This window comes from Canis lupus, chromosome 15, assembly GCF_048164855.1.
Source record: "Canis lupus baileyi chromosome 15, mCanLup2.hap1, whole genome shotgun sequence".
In the NCBI taxonomy this organism is placed as follows: domain Eukaryota; kingdom Metazoa; phylum Chordata; class Mammalia; order Carnivora; family Canidae; genus Canis; species Canis lupus.
Window position 1 is genome coordinate 1474072 of NC_132852.1, and position 23462 is coordinate 1497533.

Here is a 23462-nt window from a genome sequence, read left to right on the forward strand (position 1 = left end):
GACTTTGAGTAATCAACAATTATGACCCGGACTTTATTGGACCCATCACAGTAATAATGATGTCCGTTGCAGCATTGCTTATGAGAACAACATTTTGGAAATAACTGGAATATCTATGAACATGGAATGACTGAACAACTTTCTGTATTCCATACTTACGGATATTCCGAAGATATTAAAGGGGATAAAGTAGATGTAGATAAATAGATCTAGAGAAATGTTCATGTTTTATTAAATGAAAACAATAAGGACATTAATAATATTTGTATTTTCATTATATATGTGTATGTGTGTGTACATATATATATATATTTATTTATATGCATACATAAACAATACCCAAATTTATATATTCACAGAAAATCACATTCCTATATAGTGGGGAAGAGAGAGAGTAGAATTCAATTTGTTCATATATTAAATACAGAATTTGGATGACATTTATTTTCTTTTTTATTTTTTGAAAACTGAAATGTACATTTATAATTTAGAATGATAGTATGTATACCCTTTCTTAAGGGTTGCATTATGAATTCTTTACTACTGTATCTAACTCTCATCTAGGTCAATGCTTTTCATAGAATAGATAAAATACAGAAAGACAGAGGATAGACATGAAGTATTCTTTATGAGAGAAACAACTTGAGGCGGGAATGAGGATAATATTTTATTACAGAAGAACAATGAACAATGAAAGGAAAAGCCTGAAAAGAAGAAAGGCAGGCGAAGTGAGGGAAATGTGGAAATATTGGTCAAAGGGCACAAACTTTTGTTATGCAAGATGAATAATTCTGGAGATTTCCTGTATAGCACTGTGACCGTGGCAATGATACTGTGTTGTACACTTGAAACTTGCCAAGAGGGTAGATCTTATTTGCTCCCATAATTAAGGTAACTCAATTAATTTAAAAGAAAAGGTAACTATATGAGGTTATATATATGTCACTCAGTTTGATCATGGTAATCACTTTACAATGTTTATATATATTGAAACATCATGTTTTATACTTTAAACCTATACATTTTTTTTTTGGTAAATATACCTCAATAGACCTAGAAAAAAAAAGCTCTGCAGAAATGCATACGATGACTTTGAATAAACAAAAATTAGATATATAATCTTAATATGTTGACTCTGATGATTGAATGTCATTGTTATAATAAATTTCATTTTTCAGTTCAATTGTGCCATGGTAACCTCTGGTGATTGTATTCTTTTTTTTTTTTTAAAGATTTTATTTATTTATTCACGAGAGACACAGAAAGAGAGAAAGAGGCAGAGATACAGGCAGGGGAAGAAGCAGGCTCCATGCAGGGAGCCCGATGTGGGACTCGATCCTGGGACCCCGGAGTCACGCCCTGGGCCGAAGGCAGGCGCTAAACTGCTGAGCCACCCGGGCTGCGCTGTGATTGTATTCTAAAATAATGCTGCTCAAGTTTTACATTTTGAAAGATGAGGAAGAAAAAAAGAAGGAGGAGGAGGAGGAGGAGAAGAAGGAGGAGGAGGAGGAGGGGGAAGAGAAAGAAGAGAGGAGGAGGAAGGTACATATTGAAAATGATAAGAAACACCTTGAAAACTAATCTGACTAGTTTAAGATGAAGTTTGAATTGGGTGCAGTAACACTATTGGCAGGTATTTGCTGGAAACACAGTTGGGTTGAAGACGACGACAGCTGGAGCAAACCAGACTGGAGTCTGAGAAGGGTCAGAGCTGGGAGGGCAGGGAGCTCACTGCTGCAGTGACCCCATGTGGAGGTGAAGGCAGGTCCAAGGAATGGAAGGACCCAGAATAGAAAACAGGCAGGACTAAGTAGTCCCACAGCTGCTGCCACGATGAGAACCTGAAGCAAACTCAACATTGTGTTCAGGCGAAAGACTAACTGTCCAGTCGCTAGAAACAGCCAATGGGAGGAAGCACTTAGGTTCCACTGAGTTGGTCGGGGCTGTTAGCTTAGCCCAATTACATTAACTGGAACACTGAATGCTTCAGAACATCCATAGATGGAAAACGTTGGGAAAGAGTAAACCCACAAGAGAAGCAGACGTGATTTGAACAATAAGCCAAGAGAGCCCGACCTAAGAAAACAGAACATTCTACATGAGTAGCCAGAAAAAAAAGAAAATAAATAAATAAATAAATAAATAAATAAATAAATAAATAAATAAATAAAAAAAAAGTGAGGACACCAACTGTTATACCTTCAGGAGAAAATACTCTGCCAGGATTCTCCTAACGAGCGGTAGATGAAGCAATGGGGGCCAGGGCCATGGGGGGAAGAACTCCCAGTTCCCCTGATGTAATGAGGGGAGCCATGGGGAATGTTGGGTGTCACGGAAGGGCAATCTGCAGGCAGGCAGTGCTGAGGGAGGTCCTGTGTGACGCCGTCAGGACTGGTCGCAGAGCCCACGGACGAGCCACAGCAAGCACCATGAAATGTGAGCAAAGCCTGCGCAGAACTCGGCCGGGAGGGTAGAGAAATGCTTCAGGACAGGAAGGGAAAACAGGGGCTTTAGTGAGCAGTGCCAGGTAACTGAGGTAGGGGGTGCGAGTGGGGGTCCTGCACCAAGGGAGAAACTTTGGTAAAATTTTCAATGCGGAGCTACATGGAGGTTTTCATTTCATTCTAGAGACACAGCAGAGTGTACAGCTGGTGTGGAAAATGATGACCGCAGCCTGGATGCTCTACCTGACGATGCACCTAAATATTCCCAAGGTCACGTCTCCAATGACGGGGTGTGGAGGCAGGCTGAGGTCTAGCAGGGCGAGACGGCAGAGGCCCGGTGTGGGCGCTTAATGATTTAGGTTGGATTCATAAGCCCCATTTTGAAAATCCCACATCTGAAAGAACTTAGTAAAAGCTTGCTTCACTGGAGATGTTACATAATTGTTGCTCTTCCTCCTGAATCCTGCATCAAGATAAACTCATTTTGCATATAAATTTAAAATATATATCTATATATATGCTTGTTTCTGAGGACTTTCAATTCAAATTGAGGGTTTTTTTTGCAAATGTGTGGCAATCATAATTTATTTTTGCATCTTTCATTCATTTATTTATATACATACGCTTATACACACATATGTATAGTAAGATGTGGAAGTTTGGTGTCAGACATTTTTCCATGAAATACATAATACATAATATATATATGAATTTCCATAAAATACATATATATAGATACATATATATGTATGTATGTGTAGTTGAGCATTGTAATCATTATATTATCTATACAGGTCTCTGCAAGTCAGTCAAATGTGATATTAAAACTGCTTCCATAAGGCAGACATTTGAACGGGTCATGTTCTCCCAATGTTCATGGGAGAATGTTAAAACTGATGATTTTAATTCTGATCAAGGACATATAAAGTCAGATATGAGTGTAGCTAACAAAGTTATGCTTTAGGTATTTTAAAACCTGTTTTATTCCATATATGCACTTGTTGCATAAGACCCCCCCCAATACCGAATAGCACCAGACATTGAAACTATTCAGAATCATAAATGCCCTCCATGGATTTTATAAACATGAAATATTTAATTAAGAACACTTTTGTTCATCATGTTAGAATTTAGAAGTGATCCTGTGAGATAATCTGATGGATTCAGTCATCTAGTAAAATGTGTCATGTGAAATACAAGCCTTTTTCTCAACAACAAAAATCCCTATCACAAATAAGTTCAAAATCACTTCATTGACTTCAAGGAAGCCACATGGGGACTAGCTGTCTCCTGTTAAAATAATAATAATTTGCATTTTTCCCTTGTAAGCACCTTAAAAGGAAGGTAGGAATCTACTTTTCCTGTTCCACCTCAGAGATTTACTGTTTCAAGTACAGCTGCTCAGAGTCTGACCACAGAGAGATGGCCGCAGGGTACCCATCAGCATGGCGCCCGCTCCCCCTCCACCCTCCACCACAGGGGCCCCACTAGAGCTGTTGACAGCTATCAACACACTTCACACTTCGTTGGAAATCCGCAAAAACAATTACCAGGTCATTAACACAGTCTTTGAAATACACACGTCAAGCCATCACTTAGAGGATTGTGAAGACAAGCAGAACACAGTACCCAGACCTTTGGAATGTTCTCTTTTTAAGTCTGCACATTGGTGGGAATCACCGAGTGGCTGTCAAAAATGTAGACCAGCTAGCGTAGGGCAACGTGATGTGGGGAAGGCTACTACTGCTTGCAAAATACTAACCACAACTCGAGCTTCATAATGGCAGATGCACCTCTTGTATTATATGTATGATATTCTGATGAAAATGCTATTTTGTTTACGTGGAAACATACGAATACAATATATTTGGCGATTTTTAGGACCCAAATTATATATAGATGTGTGGGATTGGTAGCCAGGAAATAGCTATTTAATATTAAAAAAAAATTATGGTGCAAACCTCTCTGCCTCCCCAGTGACATAAAATCATAAATGCTTGGTCATTTTTACAGCCATTTATTCAAAATAATTTATTAGTCCTCACAACAGGCCATCTACTGTGCAAGAGAGTAGAAATTCAAAGATGTCTTAGGCATAGGCTTATTTGTAAAAGATAATTTAAGTAACTCATTTCACTCGAATTTAAGATTCCTAAAATGTACCTTCACATTTTGTACCATGAAGAAATAAACAATATACTATTTAATATACTATTTAAATATACTATTTAAAAACCATGATACAATGTTTAATTTTAGCTATTAGCAAGCTAGGAATTGGTCACACAAAGCTATACTGATTGGGGAGTTTTTTCTATATTTTAGGAGATGTGACCATCTCTGCTTCTATTGAAATGTGTGGTCAGATTCTCCAAAAAAATGTTCAGAGTGTGGGAGTTATCTTTTTACAACTACACACAGTGAAATAAAACAGCACTTCTTCTACTTGTGGACATTTTCCCTTCATAGGGTAATCTAGGTCCTTATTTACCAGGATAATTATAGTTCTGGCTATTTCCAGCTTAATTATTAACACATTACACTTTAAAAGAGTTTTGGTTCAGATAATAAATTATATGGTCAACCCATTAATTAGCTTTTTGGTTTGCAGGAAAGTATAGAACCTCCACCATAAATCCAATGATGAGGATTGTTTCAATAATTAATAATACCACATTTCACCCTGATACCCAGTTTCTGTTCAGGGAGTATGACAAGGCTCACAGGCCTGCAGCAGTACAATACTTTCAAGATCTGAGAGTTTAGTAGAATGGCTGGGGAAATAAGCTTGCAGAAGCAAATGGTAAAATGAGAGTGGAATGGTGTCAGATGCCCTGCCATGAAAGACGGATCTCATGAAAAGGGCTTTTTCCCACAGACCACAGACAATTATTGAGGATATAATGCTAAAGAACAACAGAGTCGCATTTTACCTTTGTTCTCATTGCTGTAGAAATGCGGGCATCTATGCATTGTGGTGAGAGTTCCCATGAACACAATTTTAGCACAAGATACATATTTGGGAAATAAGTATCAAAATTATGAATGTGTGTGTATTATTACTATAATTCTAATTCAAGGATTTAACCTACCCAGATAAGTTGCTAAAAAAGTGAACATAAAGATGCCTGTAGAAGCATTGTTTATGATTACGGAGAATGAGGACAGTCTACGCGTTTAAAGGGAGAGGCTGAAAAAAAAATAAAAAATAAAATAAATAAAATAAAAAAATAAAAAAATAAAAAAATAAGAAAAATAAAGGAAGAGGCTGATAGAATAAAATACTCTGTACCCATTAAAAATAGCAATTTGTATTTGGATGTATGTATATACACATACACATGCAGATATATATATATACACACACAAATATAATATATATTCACACTGCATCTACTATTAAAATGAATTATATCTGGATGTATATCAGATATACATTATTACATAATAATATTATTATTATGTAATAAATAATATATTATTATGTATATGCATTACATATATACATATATAAGCAGGATATTATAAAATAACAGCAATCTGTAAAACTGTGGCATAACATCTAAAACTAAAAGATGCCATTATGAAGAACAAGGAGGAAGAGGAAGGAAGGGAATAAAGGAAAGCTATGTCTTTGTGTATGTTTGTGGTTAGAAACATAGAGATAAAAGCCTTAAAAAAGCATGCAGCAACAGTTAGCACGGATCATCTATGGAACTGAAGCATTTAGTTCCTTCGCTTTTTGCTTTCTAGTTATCTGTATCATTTGATTTTGCAGAATAATGATCACATATTCATTTTATTAAATACACATTGATACACACATTTAGTTTCTAGAAGAGATAGTTCCCATTTGTTGTGGAAGATAAATTAGGAAAGTGGAGAATGGAACAAGACGAACAGCTGAGGGGGCTCACGGCAACACACACTGTGAGGAAAACAAGAGGCCGACCTAGACTAGCTAGGTGTTAGAACAGTGGAAAATGGAAAAGGGACAGTGACTCCAGACGGTACTTAGGGGTGAAGGAAAGATGCTCAACTAGAGGTGTCAGAGGATAAGAGTCTAGAATAAAGGTAGTTGTCTCGATTGCACGACAAGACGAGGGGATCAGAGAAAGCCTGGAGGAGGGACAGCAGATTGGTGAGCAAGAGAGAGCTAATTTTCTCTGTATCGGTCCACTTGCAGGGCTGTTAGGATGCCCCAGAACTGCCCTGGGACCATCTGGACTGAGGCCACCATGTTCAGGTAAGTTGATTAGATAACTGATCATTCTCATCAGTGAAGAGAGTCCTTGAAGCATTGGAAGGTGATACTATAATAGTAGTAGTGACATTAATAACTCAGAGGAGTTTCCGTATATGCTCGTTCACCCGATGAACGCAGAAATACCATTAGGTTCTCTATTATCATCATTGTTAAGATTGTTTGGCAAATGAGGAAACTGATAGAGAGATTTTATGGCTTTCGAAAACCACACAGCTAGGAAATGGGCAAAGGCTGGAGCCCGGGTCTTTAAGCATCGCATCTGGTTCTCCTTCCACGATGCCACTGCTCTCCCTGCAAGACCCCAGAGTCATGCTTTTGGGGAAAGATAATTCCCAAATTATAAATATCTCTTAAAGTGAATGGGAGAAGAAAAGGAAGTATATAGAGGCCAGAGGGAAAGGGGAATGAGCTGGAAGGATGGTAGTAGCACTCACTAGAGAGTTCTGTTAGGTCTGAGTGTCCTTGTGCCAATAGTGAATTTCTCTCAAGATGTATTTTGGGTTTTTTTAAAGATTTTATTTATTCATTCATGAGAGACACACAGAGAGAGATGGAGGCAGAGACACAAGCAGAAAGAGAAGCAGGCTCCATGCAGGGAGCCTGATGTGGGACTCGATCCTGGGACTGCGGGATCACGCCCCCTGGGCCAAAGACAGGCGCTTAAGTGCTGAGCCACCCAGGGATCCCTCAAGATGTATTTTGGTGGAAATCAGTGGACCATCATGGGCCTAGCGTCCCCGGAAAGGGACATTTTGCTATGTGCCTCCTTTATTTGACTTTATCTAATTAGTGGTTTTGTTGGCTGACTTTCTATCTCTTCCTTCTGCGGCGGTATCTCCATGTAAGCAGAGATTTTAGCAGCTCTGTTCACCATTGTTTGGCAATTATAAAGAGTGTGGGGCTCAAAAATACACTGAATAAGTTTTTATTGCTTTTCCTACATGTATGATCACTAATGTGATTAAGAAAATCACTGAAAAGAAGAAAATAAAAAAAAGGAAATGTGTTAGATGCAGGGAGTACTTAATACATAATAAAAGGCAAAAAAAAAAAAAAAAGGTGACCACTTCTAAGATACGAAACCCTAAGTGGGAAAAGAAAATTAGTTATTTCTGCCTCCTTTTCTCTAAAAATACACACATACACACACACAACTCAGAAAACAAAACTTTCTGCCATAATGACCAAAATTCAATATTTCAAGGAAATTCTGGACATGCAATCATTGAAGTATCCTCTCCTAAAGCCACTTTTATATAAAACAAGCAAACAAACAACTCAGTAAATTATGTGGACTTTTCCCCCAGTAGTGTTACCTGGGTATTTTGTTTTTCTCTGTTTCTATAGACAAGCACTATTTCAGCCTGTATCTTCATTGACTCACACCAAGCAAACCGTTGCCAGATCTTTTGTCTAAAACTTCGCAGTCTGTTTTTCTTTTCTTTTCTTCATTGTTTTGTTTACTTTTTACTGTGGCCTGCAAATTACCTAGTGGCAGATTAGTTGTTCTAAAAATGCCGTCCCCATCATGTACTCGTGTATAGTATTCATCTACATGTGTGTACAGAAGTGTGTGTGTGTAATTCATGTTTGGGCTTAAAATGCACGCAAACCAAAAGCCCAGACCTTGTTTCCTATTTTATTTTGGAGTACCAAGAAGAGACGATAAAAATAACTGCATTTGGTTTAAGAGGGCAGTCGTCGGAGTGTTGCGAGGAAATCAGGGTAGCGGGAAGAAGGGAGTGCAGGCTCCCCTGCGGCAGGCGAGGAAGGGAGCCAGGAAGGGCATCTTCAGAGATTTGAGGAGAGTCTCAGGAGCCAAACTCCGTTCACGAGCAAGGTACAGCTATGAAGCAGTGGTAATGGGATGAGGTTGGCTGTAAAGGGGCCGCCGCAGAGAGATGAACATACTGGAGAGACGACAGGGATGACACAGCGAGTTAGTACCAGGATTAATGATGGTGGCCAACAAGCACCGAGGGAGCTCGTCGTGCGCCAGGAAGCAGAGCTGGCATGCAACCTGACTTTCTGCAGAGGTGCTCCGTGCCACACGAGACACCCGAATGGGGCCATTAAGTAGGGCGCATCATGGCCCTGGGCGGGAAAGGTGTCTGTGCGGGGGAGGACGAGATGCTCAGGACAGCGTCACCACCGACATCATGCGTCTGATGCTCTCTCCCAACTGGGAATCCCAAATGGATAAATAGAACCTATTGAATGGCATCCATTCAAAGTCCATTTCAAAACACTATAAACTATTACACATAATATTTAGTTCACCCTAACTTTAGAATAATTTGAATGCAAATGAATGCTTTTTCCATACCTGTATGAATTTTTACTTCAAATTATGTAACAAAAAAACCTCCTGAGTAATAAAAGTTAATGCTTCTTCCCCAAAAAGGGATCCGATACACAGCTGTACTTTCTAATAAGCAATAACTTTAAAGCAATGTCTGTTTTTTTTCTTTAGAAAGTGAAAGTTGTGCATTAAATAAAAGTAATGCAAATGTGTGAATTGCTGTAAGTAATCACCTGTTCCCTCAACACCTCTCAAATTCATCTTCTCTTCTCCAATCCTGACACCACTGTCCTGGTTTAGCTTCATATAATCTTTCATAATTATAACAAAGTCCTGATATTTGCTGCTTCCAGTCACGTGTCTTTCAAACCTGTCCACCCGACTCTTGGCAGAGTGATGTCTCCAAGGCGTAAGCACTGCAATGCCATCCTTTTCCTCTGTTTCCCGACACCCATTGTCCTTAGCACAAAATTTAAGCCCTTTATCTGCTCTTCAGGGTCTCATTTATGTCTTTGTAAATGTAGCCATTAATACTAGTAATGAAGAAGAGGGAAGACAAGGAAGGAGGCAGAGAGGAGGAAAAGGGGAGAAGGAGGTGGAGGAGGAGGGAGAAGAGGACGAAGAGGGGAAGGAGGAAGAGACAGGAGCAAAAAGGGGAGGAGGAAGAGAGAAGGAAGGAGGGGAGGGAAGGGCCGAGCACTTGGCAGAAGACGGTCTAGGTGCTTCAGGCTCATGTCACATTCTTCACAAGGGCCTTCGTCAGGATCTAACCATGCTGACACCCTGATCGTAGACTTTCACCCTCCATAACCGTGAGAAATAAACTTCTTTGTGCAGAAGGTACCCCATCTGTGGGATTTTTGTTAGAGTAGCCTGAACAAAGTTCAAATGCTTAAAATCTTTGAAATTCTCAGAGTTTGGCATCGATAAAAATGCTCTCTAAGGAGCTCAAACGAAAATTAGGCACTGAAATTATGTCACCCCTGATTGCATTTGAAATAGAAATACACCTATGTGTACATATACGTATGAAGATACAGACATACACCCGTGTATCCGTGTAAGGACCCTAAGGGAAGCTGTCTACGTTTAATCTCCCCAACGGAACCACATGGCTGAACTTTTCAGAGCATTTGCTTATAATTCCTCTAATCTATAACTCACCCACCATATATTACTTTCTCTAGAATTTGTTCATGCAATTTTTTAGTGAGTTTCACCTGAGAAAGCTGAATTATTGAATGCATATATAATGAAAAACATTAATCAATATTTCATCATGGAATTAATTTTTATTGACTACCAGACTAGTATGGCAGGGGCAGTTGTACTTGTGTGTTTAGAAATCTGCTTCTCTATTAAACGGATTCTTCTTTAGGACTTTTTAAATCAATTATTTATTTATTTGAGAGGGAGATAGAAACCGAGAGAGCGTGAGTGGGGGAGGAGGAGCAGAGGGAAAGAGAATCTTAAGCAGATTCCACACTTGGACCAGAGCCCAATGCAGGGCTTGATCCCAGGACCCTGAGATCAGGACCTGAACTGAAAGCAAGAGTCAGATGTTCAACCCACTGTGCCACCCAGATGCACTGAGGAAATTGTTTTTTTGACTTTCTACCTAGAATATACTACACAGCAGGATCTCCTATCATATATATATATATGATATATATGATATAGATATATGATGTGTGTATATATGATATGTGTGTATATATATGCACACATAAAATATATGTTTAAGAATTATTAGTTATAATTGATATATTATTTAATATATAATTTGCTAGATAATATATTAACATATAGTATACATTTAATAATAATGTATAGTGTATTAATATAATTAAGAAAATTATATATTTACATGTATTTTTGAATAGATTTCTATTATTCTTTTTAAGTTGACATTCCACAATATGACAAATTGTAATACTCATGACCGAGTTTCCCATGGTAATTGTATTGTATGAGCAATTTTATGTTAATGCTTTGCATAAACTGACGCATGTCACTTGATTATATAACAATCAAAGCAAATATAAGGCCAGAAAAGTCTATAAATCACGAAGAGAGGATTAACATTTCAACCAAAGAGGAGTTTATTAACTAATCTCCAACTGACACTGGAAATTGATTTTAGTTTTCTATTCTATCTTGTTTCTTAAAAGTTTGCAAATCAAGTCAAACACACAGATTGAGGTATAGCAACACCTCTTATCTAGAATCCTCTGTTAATGCTTCCAGCAAGAGTCATTGTCTGGAAACCTTCATATAACTACTCTTCTCTCCTATGCACAATATGTAATATACCTTCATCACCATGTGCTTAATCGGGAAACCCCCTTATTTGGAATGTCTCCCAAGGAATCAAATTAGGCCTAATTATACTTAATGGCAATGACTGCTTCTTAATTTGGATGGTAATTCTGCTTAATTGAGATGCCTTCAGGTGTCTAAGTGGTGCTCTAGTAAAGAGTATTGGTGTGTATGAGTGCATCAACCTGGAATGTCTTGTTTCTTTTCTCAACATTTCACCAGAATAAATGAAGAAAGGCAAAGAATTTACTGAAGCAATAGAACACAGGATTCCTGAAATTTAACTTGTTAATTGTTGAGTGTTCAGAATCAACAAAATGTATATGAAATCATTAGAAATATCTATTTAACTGTGTACAAAGATGAGAAAGAACCTGAAATTCCTAGAATGAGAGAAATGTGTAAATCCAAACAGCATACGTTCATTATTTTATTTATTTTGCAGTTTGGCCACATTGAAAAAATCAGCTTCAAAATGTCAAAGAACACACCTTATGCATTTTAACAGATTTTTGTCCCCTGGAGTCTGGTAAAACAGGAAAATAATGGGATCCAAAATATATCAAACACAAAATATGAATCTGATGATAACCAAAACCTCTTTCTTTGACATTGTGCTTGCGTACATGTGGTAGACACACTGGTTATCATAACCATCAGCCCTGCCTTCTGGCTTCCAGATGGTTCTTTCCTTAGGCACCGTAGGAGCCGGACCATGGGCATTTGACTCAGTTGGACCTGAAGGGAAGTCTGCTCGGGACATTCTAGAAAATTTCTTTCATTTTTGAGAAAGACATGCCCCATTTCTTCATTGACCATGATAACGTCATAGTCATCTTGTGACCTCAGCGGGGCGAGCGTTATTACTGCTCTGGATACGGAGCAGGAAAGAGAGGGCAACACCTGAATTGTCAACAAGGTTCCTGAGCTCCCAAATGAAACCTGGAATCTCTCTGGCTCTACCCTTTTGTTATGTGAGATGTTTCTTAAAACTTCTTATAACACCTACAGCTGAAAACATCCTATCGACACACTGAATAACCTATTATTTCATTTCCATATGGCACCCCTCCCAGTGATAATGGAATACATAGCTGCAGAAATAACTGACTTTCTTGCAGAAAAGAGAGCTAATAAAGTGCCATCACAGTGCCGTGAAAGGAAACCCAGGTCCTCATCCTGCTCTAGGAGCAAAATAGCTGTGAAATCTTTAACAAGTACTTTACGTTCCATGGATCTCAGTTTCTCACCTGTCAGGTAAAGGGTGTTCAGACAATAGAAACTCTAAGCTTCCTTTTAGATAGAGATTTCATTTATTCTAGTAGGTATGGGAAAGAAAGAAACTCAAATATATAGACATATCTGTAGTATAAAAATATTCATGATTAATCATATGTGATCAGGATTTAAATGAATTTTGAAAATACTATAAGGATGTTAATCAAATTTCTTGAAGCTTTAGCTTGGAGCCACTGCCTGTCCTATCAGAACACCATAAGTTTACTGTTTTTTCCTTGCAAAAGACTTCAGTACTTTAAAGCCCTTTATCCGACATTTAGAATTACAAAAATCCCTATCATTCATTACAGCGGAAGCCCACTCCATTCTCCAACTGACACAGAGAGAAAAATATGCCATCAGCACGACTCTCTTTGACTCTATTTGGCTTCTCTGCATGATATCATGCATATCCCAGATCTCAGCAGCTAACAACACACTTGTGAATTCCAAATTTACCTCTACCAGTTATATCCACTTGAATGAATATACAGCAGGCACCTCACTCTCATTATGTCTAAAACCAAACTCATTATCTCTTCCCATTAAAAAACAAAACACAAAACAAACAAACAAAATAAAACCAACAGTGGTTCGTAAGGCCCTTTCCCTGGTTCCAGGTAGGGAGAAATTATATTATTCCAAAGTGGAACAATTTGGAGAATAAAAGAAGGTCATTATTAATAATGGTGTGGGAACCGCAGATGTAGGGCAGGGTGGCCCCGGAGGGGCTAGAACATATGTTCATTCTGGTAAGAGTTTCACCATCCCCCACCAGACCCATTCTTGGATCTTTCTTGATTCCATTTTGCCTGCAGAGTTACTGTACCATATCCTTAAGAGTTGCCAAGAGAGTAGATCTTAAAAGTTCTTATCACAATAAATCTGTAACTACGTGAGATAATATGCATTAACCGTTTAGCAAATAATTACATTATTCACCCTAAAGTCAAACAATATTATATGTCAATTATATTTCGACAAAACTGAGGGGCAAAAGAGAACATAGACCTCCAGAACCAGTAAGAGGCAACCAAATGAAGAAAACTTACTTTCTATTTGAATCCTAGACTGGTCTTCTGATAAATGTGGATACACACAGACACACACACACACACACACACACACACACACACAATGCTTGAGCTTGTCATCTCAAACAGCAAACTGTACGGGTGCATGACACGTACTGGCTTATCCATCTTAAACCGTTGTCTGAGTCAAAGTATTGATTGCATCAGCTACACAGAGGTGGAAGGTGGAAGCCTTACCTTGTCTGGATCCGTTGTGGTAATGACCCACACACAGTGCGCGTTGTCTTCGTACTGAACTGGGTAATTAGGGGATGTAATGATGCCACTGGGTCCCCGCAGATTTGATCCACATGTTCTAGCTAAAAATACATAAAGGTGGTGTTACTTTCTGCAGCATTCTGTGTGGTGAAGACAGAAACACGGACGATTGAACTACGTATTCATTAATGATGATAAAAAGTGGTTCATGAACTCAAGTTGGTAAAGGAAGTTTGCTTAGCCCTCAGGACCCTTGTTTGGTCTCTGCAACTGAACCCAAGGCATTACCGAGGTCACAAAATGACCTCGTTCATTCTGTCAATCACCCCGGCCAATGTCAAATCAAATTGGTCCACCTCAAATCCTACTCTGACTCAAAGAGAGTCTGCATACACATGTGGCTAGACACGGATGTCATAGATGGAGGGGGAACACAGTTCAAGGACGCTCCAGGGACCCACACCATGCCCTACAATGTAGGACAACTTCATCTTTTCCACTGTAAATGAGGACAGCGGGACAGATCATCTCCAAAGTGTCTTTCAAGCTTTAGATCCTATTCTGCAATCAACTATGCAAATTTCTTTACAGCACAATGCAAACAGGAACTTCAAATATAGTTGACAATTTAAAGCAAGAAAATAGACACAGTGACTGTAAAAGGAAAGAAAAGGAAAAAAAAAAAAGAGAAACTACCTTAAATTGAAAGACTTAAGCACATTATAGAAATGACATAACCCAACAAATACGACTGTTTTTACTCTACAACAAATATTTCAACTGACCTCCATCTTAAGAAAGATTTATTTTTCAAATCAATAGATAATGTTTAGAAATCAAATGCCAGCTTGCAATGCAATCCAGTCTTCACATTAATAATTTGAACTGGGTTTGAGAACAAAGTAGGAGAAATGGATTTCACAAGAAAGAACTAATGTAAGGGAAGCTCTAGTTCGTTTTCCTTAGATTTCCTATCACACAAACTGATTAAACTGTCATCCAGTAAAAAATGAATCCTAATCAGAACCCATCTCACCTTTGTTCTTTTTCTTGGCTGAGCACCCACTACAGGTTGGGCATTGTTTTGGGAGATTCAGTCACAAAATTAAGAGAACAGGACTCTGGCTTCTGGGAGCCATCGTATAGCTGAGGGAATCAGGAGAAACCATTTCACTGAGCTCCTTCTAACAACCCCCAGGAATATAACACAAATCATACCTATTCCTGATAACAGGCCTTTATTATGATGATTAACTGACAGATCTATCTTTCCTACACGGTTGTGGATTTCTTGACCTTGGAAAAGCATCCTTCTCTTATCGTTAACACCCATATCCAGGGTCTACACAGTTGCTGGCAGAAAAATGTGAAGAGTAGACAACTTTTCAGTTGTAGGATACTCACAATGAAGATAATCAGCTAAAAATTAATCTGCCATACATCAATTAACAAAAACACGGGGGTAACCAACGTTTACAATATCGGCATGGACTTTGCAAATGGACAAGGTTTCTTAAGTAAGATGTGTAGGACAAGATTACTTAAATAAAGCGTATAACAGATGGCCTGGCTTTCAAAATTCAGTAGGTGGTCCTGGCTCGAAAGGTCCTCCAACAGGGAGCTAACTGAATACAAACAAAAACATCCAACTCTGCATTCAAAGGATCTAGTTTGAGGAACATGTTCTCAGAAAGGATTATGAGCTTCCAATGTGAAATTTTCCTAAAGCTCCTTGTTAACAGCATTCATCGGGAAACGTTAGAAGTTAACACTAATAAATGTTGAGTTACAATACCTTTATGTCACATGATCATTCTTTGTTAAATTTCAAACTGAAGAGCTGATACAGACATAATGTCATGTTACTCGATAAATATTTTTTGACTTAATTTTGAATTAATAGTATCAAAGTGCCATTCTAAGTATTTCAAACTTCAAAAAAACACATCTGAAGAGTGAGTGAGTGCAGTCAGGGACTAATTTGTTACAACCCCACTGACAATTTGTGCCCATCCAGTCATTAGCCCCAGCTGTCACTCTGCTGGAAGGTTCACCAAATCTGACATCCCGCCAATGGCCTTGCGTCCCACGCGTCTGCTTTGAAGCTTGACCCTTAACTTGACTTATTCAAATTGCCTACCAGCTCTCCATGAAATTCATCTCACCATTGCTTGGGGAAATATGATTTTTAGTGATTATATAGTTTAGTGAGATAACCATTAGTAAAATATTTGTAGGAAAGGAGTACATTTCCCACAGTTTTGTTCATATTTAGGACTGGGTTTCGCATAGTGACTGATGAGTCCAGTCTCTTTGGAAGTATTTTTCACCAGAAATTGTCAGATTAATCTATAATTTTTTTTCTTTTTGTCTTAGAAGTGTATCTCTATTTTTGTGATGTATTTTTTCTAATCCATTAACTTTATCTTTCCCATACTTTTAGTCAAGCCATCAAATAATTAGCGGAAATGAAATATGTGGGAAAATCCAGGGCATATCCCCTCTTTTGATGATTAGAACAACACCTAACATTTGATCATTTTCCCCATAAATACTTGTAGTTTTTAAATAGTAGAACAGCCTCAAATAACACAATCTAACTATAATTATTTAATTATAATCCTCCACTTGAGGAAACTGTTAAAAACAGCTAGGACCTTAGTCTTTGTGCTTCTAAATCTTCCCATCCTCATCATCTGCTTCTTTATTAAATGATGATACTATCGTCATCACACCAATCATGATTCATTAAGTGCTGCTTTCATTATCAGGGCCCTGCTACTAGTCAAGGATAATTCTCAGATTTTGCACTGGCAACTACTCAAAGTTCAGTCATCTCTGTGTAGAGTCTTTACTGAATAATAATGATGTATTTTGATTTATCACGATTTCTATGTATTATTTATCCAGGTTCACATGGTGCTTGCCATTGCACACTGGACGTTGTCTGCTGAATCTCCTGCAGACAGTCTGTGACCTGTTTTTTGTTTTCTATTTTGTGGTTCTGTGGTGGGGTTATAGAAAGTGGTCAGTTCCCTGAATTATAGAGCCAAGTAAGCCACACTGCTCACTCCATCACACCCAATAACTTCCTCCCCATCAGCTTCAAGCACCTGAAGACTAATTTCCTTCATATCCACTGCATGTCACATTTCTTTTAAAAGCCTAATTTTCATGAAGAATAAGAGGAGCTAGAAAGGAACACAGAATAGCCTGAGGGACAAGAGAGGAACCAGGATTATAAGCTCCACTGAAATGTGTCCGATGGGTGGGCATCATACATGGCAGAGCCCTGGTAGTGTTCAGTTAGGGTGCATCTGAGCCCCAATTCCTCCCCAAGTTCTTGTTCCCTAAGAAGATGAGGAAGCAGCCAGACTGCAGGGCAGGAAGGAGGCAGAGGAGTTGAGGGGACCCCCCCGGGCATGCAGACCCTTCTAAAGGAGGATGATTAGCATCAATTTATCTGCAAACCACGTCTGTGCTGCTTTGCCAGTGATTTTTCTGCTATAACTGAATGGGAACTCAACCAACGTAGTGGACATTCATAAAACCATGCTATAATCTGATTCAGGTGGCTAGAACCCTGAAGATTTGCCACCCTGCCTGTCTCTTTCCACTTCTAGACTCTGCTGACTCCTCAGTGCATCCTAGGAGGATCATGTGACTTTTCAGACTAGTGCAAACCTGTTAGCTTAGCAAAGCTGTCCTGATGGTGACAGAGCAATTGCATGACGCCCTTGGGGGCAAGGTGGGGGGACTTGCTCCCAAACACCTGCTTCTGTACTAAACAGGCATTCAGGTAGTCATCATAGTGTTTCATTGGCCAACCTAATGAAGTAATGATAATCTTGTAATGTCAAGCTAGGTTTTACAGCAAGATTTAAATACATTACCATAGTTGAAGTGTATATGTTCATATGTATTGTAGTTGAACACCACTTTCCTTCCTGCTAAGGTCTCTCCCTTGTCAACATTTTCCTGGAAGTATAACACCTAATATAAAGGAATACACACTTAAATGCTTAATAATGCTTAATAAATGGTCTTTGGTACTCATCATGACCTAATGTACAGCTAATACTACTCATGTGGCAGTGCTCTAAACTTGGAACTCAAATTTTTCTTATATGTGTTTAATGTTTTTAAAATTAAATGGGCAGCCCCAGTGGCGCAGTGGTTTAGCACCTCCTGAAGCCCAGGGTATGATCCTAGAGAACTGGGATGGAGTCCCACATCGGGCTCCCTGCATGGAGCCTGCTTCTCCCTCTGCCTGTGTCTCTGCCTCTGTGTGTGTGTCTCATGAATAAATAAAATATTTTTAAATTTTTTTAAAAAAATTAAATTAAATGAGAATTCATAAAATGATAGTTGAAAATATATCAAGAGGGGATGTGGACAGGGAGAAAAAAAACTGATTTCGAATGCAAATATATGCCATTTATCTATTTAATCAATGAATATTTATTAAGTACAAAACATATTTGCTTCACAGAATTTATCTTATGTAATACGATGTAATAATTTGTCTATTTATGTAAATCCAGTTCCAGGAATCCGTACTGTTCTATAGTAGCTATTTAATTAATCAAGCTCATTAGAGACAAATATTCTAATTGACTAAATTTAAATTAAGAAGGTACCTGGACATCTGAAGCATGTTCCAAACACATTAGTAATACATTAGATACTCTATTTCTTGTATGTTTTTAGGAGAAAACACTTTTATCAGCCAGAGCTTTTATATTTATTTCCTGATTGTCAACCAAAGCAGAGAACATTATGTCATAGAGGTTAAGAGTTGCTTTTCTTAATCACAGCTGAGTTCCAAGCCTGGTTTATGCAGTTACTGGACATCTAATCTTGATGTATTTCATTCTAACGCCCTTCAGTTTGTTTAATGGGTGTAATAATCATAACTCCATCTGTGATTGCTCTAAGGATTGAAGGAAGGACACCGAGGGAGGCAGTTAGCACGTGGCCCAGTATGTTCCAGCTGTGTGTTACCCAAATGCACACTTATTGTGAGTAGGGCACAGTATCAAGCATGGGCTGTGTAGCAGAGAGAAAACAAAACCAAAATCCTTCCTTCTCAGTCCATTAACAAGTAGACACGCACCATCTAATCTAATATGTGGAGGACGTAGCAGCTTTCTAGAAAGGTCTGAGTGAGGTTTGGGGGAGTATCTGCAAAGGGCTTACTCAGGAATCTGGTAGTCATGGAATGATGCTAGAAGACATGATGTTTGAAGAAACATCCTGTGCAGGACGGACAGCCACACGGACACCTGGGGCAAGTGTCCCACATAGAAGGACAACCCACGAGAGCAAGTTAGGTCAGACTTTCCTTATATTCTAGGAAATCAAATCAACATTAGTGTTCAAGTCATTCTATGTCAACAGAATTTGAGAGTACTATAAAAATGCACAGCTTTATTATTTCCAAAAACCTAATAAGAAAGGAGAAAATGTATCTTTCACCTAAGTGGTCTTCTACTAAAAAGTATAAAACCTGGGGAGTCTAGAAGCAACAAGAGAAACTTTTCCAAATCCACTGGAATTCCAAAAAAAGTTCAAAGTCTGTATGTCTCTTTAAACCTCTGAGGTCACAGCTATCTGGTAGAATAATCAGTAAACAAAATATCACCTTAAAATGGACTTAAAATTTAATCTGGAAGAACGAAGAGTCCTCCCTCGGGTATAAGTGGCCTTTTGACTACTACTTACGAGGTCATTTCTGCATGCACAGAGAATATGGGCAAGAAGGAATAAATGATAAAAGTTCTTGGTAAATGACAACTTAATACATGGAGGGTAATTATTAGCTAATCGAACCCAGAATATCAAGGTAATAGCTTTATCCCATGACCCCCTGGGCTCTAATTGGCTTCCATGTAACCACGGTTACAACTGCAAATACTTCACTTTTTTTTTTTGTTTACATGCTCTTTCAACTCAGTGAGCAACTAAAAGTATTAATTCCCCGGATCAGAGTGCATTAGCATTAAAGGAAGTTCTCTCTACTAAGCCCCTGTAAATATCGATGGAATGAAATGCCAAGCTGAAACATTTTACTTAAACAATAGAACTCTGTCCTCTTCCTGTGTTTGTTTGCTGACTTTAAAAATCTACTGCCAAAGAGACTTTACATAGTTTTAAACAGCTCATAATATTTTATCCCATGAAAAATTATTATAGTTGTTTTTATATCCCTAAATGAAGCAAACGGAATTTCAAACAAACCCTCTTGTATAATTACCAAGCTATGACAGCCGTTCGCCTATTTGGTAACAGGAGGAAAAGGTAAGGTTGTCCCCATCCTCGAAGCTAATTAGCTAATGTAAGCGTTGGCTAACCACACCAGTGTCCAGATAGGAAAGATCACTTCTGACTTGCTGCAATTTATCAGACGTTTCCATCAGATAGTCCTTTCGTGGAGAAGCCATGGTGATTACCGAAGAGTTAGAGACCCTTCATGAAGATGGGAACCTTGAGAATCACTTCTTAACTCACCTATCTGAAATCTCATAATGGGTGCAAAGCTCAGACCAGGGGCATTTTACTGCATTCGATAGATGGTTGAATTTAGGACACGTTGGCTGAGATGATCAATGAGGGCTCCCTTAAAGGCTCGGAATGAATCAGGAAAACCCAAACCATCATGTTCTCTTCTTACATGCTATTTATTATGGTGATAGCACAGACTGGAAAATGAACTCAGAAAATTGCACTTGGCATTTGGGACCCATCGATAGTAAGTAATCTCACTGTTTTGGGTAGTATTTGAAAAATCATTAAGGTTCATGGGATCTGTCTCCCACTACATTTTAGATATATCACAAGCTATCCTTTTTATAGAAATAGGTATAAAACCTCCCCTTTAATTTTTTAATTTTTTTTATTATAAAGATTTTAATTTATTTTTTCATGAGACACACAGAGAGAGAGAGAGAGAGAGAGAGAGGCAGAGACCCAGGCAGAGGGAGAAGCAGGCTCCATGCAGGGAGTCCAACGTGGGACTTGATCCCAGGTCTCCAGGATCAGGCTCTGGGCCAAAGGTAGGTGCTAACCCGCTGAGCCACCCAGGGATCCCCTTTAATTTTTTTTTAAATCTCTGCTTAATTTTTTTTTCAGCTCTTCTGTAATTGATGAAGCAGCCATCATTAGAAGCAAATAGAAGCCAAATTTAAGGGAGAGAATGATGACAGACCCAGAGTTCCTAAATACTGCCAGCCTGAAAAACATATAAATTGTAATGGAAGAGAGTATATTGTGGTGCCACCCAGGACACAGGGCATGACCCAGTGAACTCACTTCTTCTCTTCATATCTACAAGGGTGTTATTCCTTTCCCACTCACTGTGCTCAGGAGCTGGAGCCGTGATGTCCACAGTGAGCACTGGCCAGTGTACCTACTGGGCATGTGAGACATGGCTAGTCCAAGCTGAGATGCGCTATGAGTTTAAAATACACTGGATTTCCAAGAAATAGCATAAAAAAAGAGAGAAAGGTTATTTTTTTTTCCTTTAAATTGACTATAGGTTAAAAAAGATAATTGGGGAATATTGTGTGAAATAAAATGTTATTAAAATTAGTTTCACCTGTTTCACTTTTGCTTTTTTACTGGTTTTTAATCTGGCTACTAGATTTTTTTAAAGATATTTTTTAATTACATATATGGCTTGCATTTTACGTCTAGTGGAGAGCACAAATCTAGAGGCACCTCTAAGCAATCCTCCATAGGGTCAGCCGACAAATGCACTCATGCATTTGGCCATTCAGCTGTGTGAGTCATTGATTACATCATGACACATGGTGATTGCCTGATGTGGTATAAGGCTCTGCTTCCCAGACTAGAGGAATGTATGTTCCTGCTGGCTTTGTACAAGGAAGCCAATCCTCTTGCTTGAGGACCATGTGGCTAGGAGGTGAGTACAGGGTGGAGAAGGGGAATGGGCAGGTTTCTTATTTAACCATGATGCTCACAGATAACTCTTTTTCAGTCAGAGACTGGGGTACTCCTGTACATACCACTCTAGCTTTTTTTTTTTTATCCATATTGCTTATAGCTAAAGCTCAGCAGTGAACAAAATATGCCGCCAACAGATAAGAGAGAAGGCTGAATGATCACCAGCTACCCTCTCACTCATGGCAAGCTGCAGGTGATATAGGGAAGAAGAAAAGGGAAAGGGAAAGGGGAAGGGAAAGGGAAAAGGAAAGGGGAAGGGGAAGGGGAGGGGGAGGGGAAAGGGAAAGGGAAAGGGAAAGGGAAGAAAGAAGAAAGAAAGAAAGAAAGAAAGGAAGGAAGGAAGGAAGGAAGGAAGGAAGGAAGGAAGGAAGGAAGGAAGAAAGAAAGAAAGAAAGAAAGAAAGAAAGAAAGAAAGGAAAGAAAAAAGAAAGAAAGAAAGAAAGAAAGAAAGAGAAAGAAAGAAAGAAGAAAGAAAGAAAGAAAGAAAGAAAGAAAGAAAGAAAGAAAGAAAGAAAGAAAGAAAGAAAGAAAATGTATCTCTTCAGGGAGTCATTCTTCCTCTCCTTCTTGAGGAAGGGTACCCCCTTTGCAGAGACTGCTATTTCCCTTAATATCTATTTCCCCTTTCTTCCACGGAAATAGAATCATTTGCTGTATATTTGGCTGCCTGGACTCAAAATTATATTTCAAAGTCTCACAACCAGGTTAGAATATTTGGCTGGAATTTTGCCGGTGGTACCGAGCAGAAATGCACGTGATGTTTCCCGGGCCCCATCCTTAGGACACCCCTGCTGGCCTCTCCCTACGTTCCTCTAACCCCCTGCATCCTGGTACCTGGGATATTGGACAGCACCTTGGCCTGCGGCCGCCGGGCTGACAAGGTGAGTCTTGAGGCTGCGTCCATCCCTGGGACAGCTCTATTCTGGTCCTGTCCTGCCTGACTCCTACCTTCTTCACAAGAGATGATCACATTTCCATTTGGTTCAAGCTCCTTTTGAGTTATTTTTGTCACCTAACCTTTATCACCTAATTCTAAATAGTGTATCTCAATTCTCCTCTTTACAACATTTCAAGACTTTCTATTTAATTTTTTTTGTTTAATATTTTACACTCCAAGTGTACTAAAATAGGTATTTCTTTAAAATGTTAAGTTTTGGGATCACTGGGTGGCGCAGCGGTTTGGTGCCTGCCTTTGGCCCAGGGCGCGATCCTGGAGACCCGGGATCGAATCCCACATTGGGCTCCCGGTGCATGGAGCCTGCTTCTCCCTCTGCCTGTGTCTCTGCCTCTCTCTCTCTGTGTGTGTGACTATCATAAATAAATAAAAAACTAAAAAAAAATAAAATGTTAAGTTTTAAAACAAATATTTGTTATTGTCCCCTGGACACATTCTGTTCTGGTTAAGGTATACAAGGTTTGATAACATACATCCTTCATGGAAATGGCTTCTTAGGAATTACTTCCAGCGACTATCGCGCATGATTTCAGAAAGTTAAAAACTAACTGGACAAGAACTCAATTGAACAAGCACTAAAGGATTACTCCACAAAAAATTAAGGAAAAACCATTGAGTCGTCAGGTGGGAGGAGAAAAGA

The 23462-nt window shown here is 38.8% G+C and overlaps 1 protein-coding gene across 1 annotated transcript in view; it reads right to left on the reverse strand.

Annotated features, from left to right (window-relative positions):
* CSMD1 (CUB and Sushi multiple domains 1) overlaps positions 1 to 23462 on the reverse strand; it is a 1871580-nt gene that overhangs the window by 504063 nt on the left and 1344055 nt on the right. The window contains 1 exon segment of the mRNA XM_072775779.1: positions 13882 to 14003. Coding sequence (XP_072631880.1) covers positions 13882 to 14003 — 122 coding nt within the window.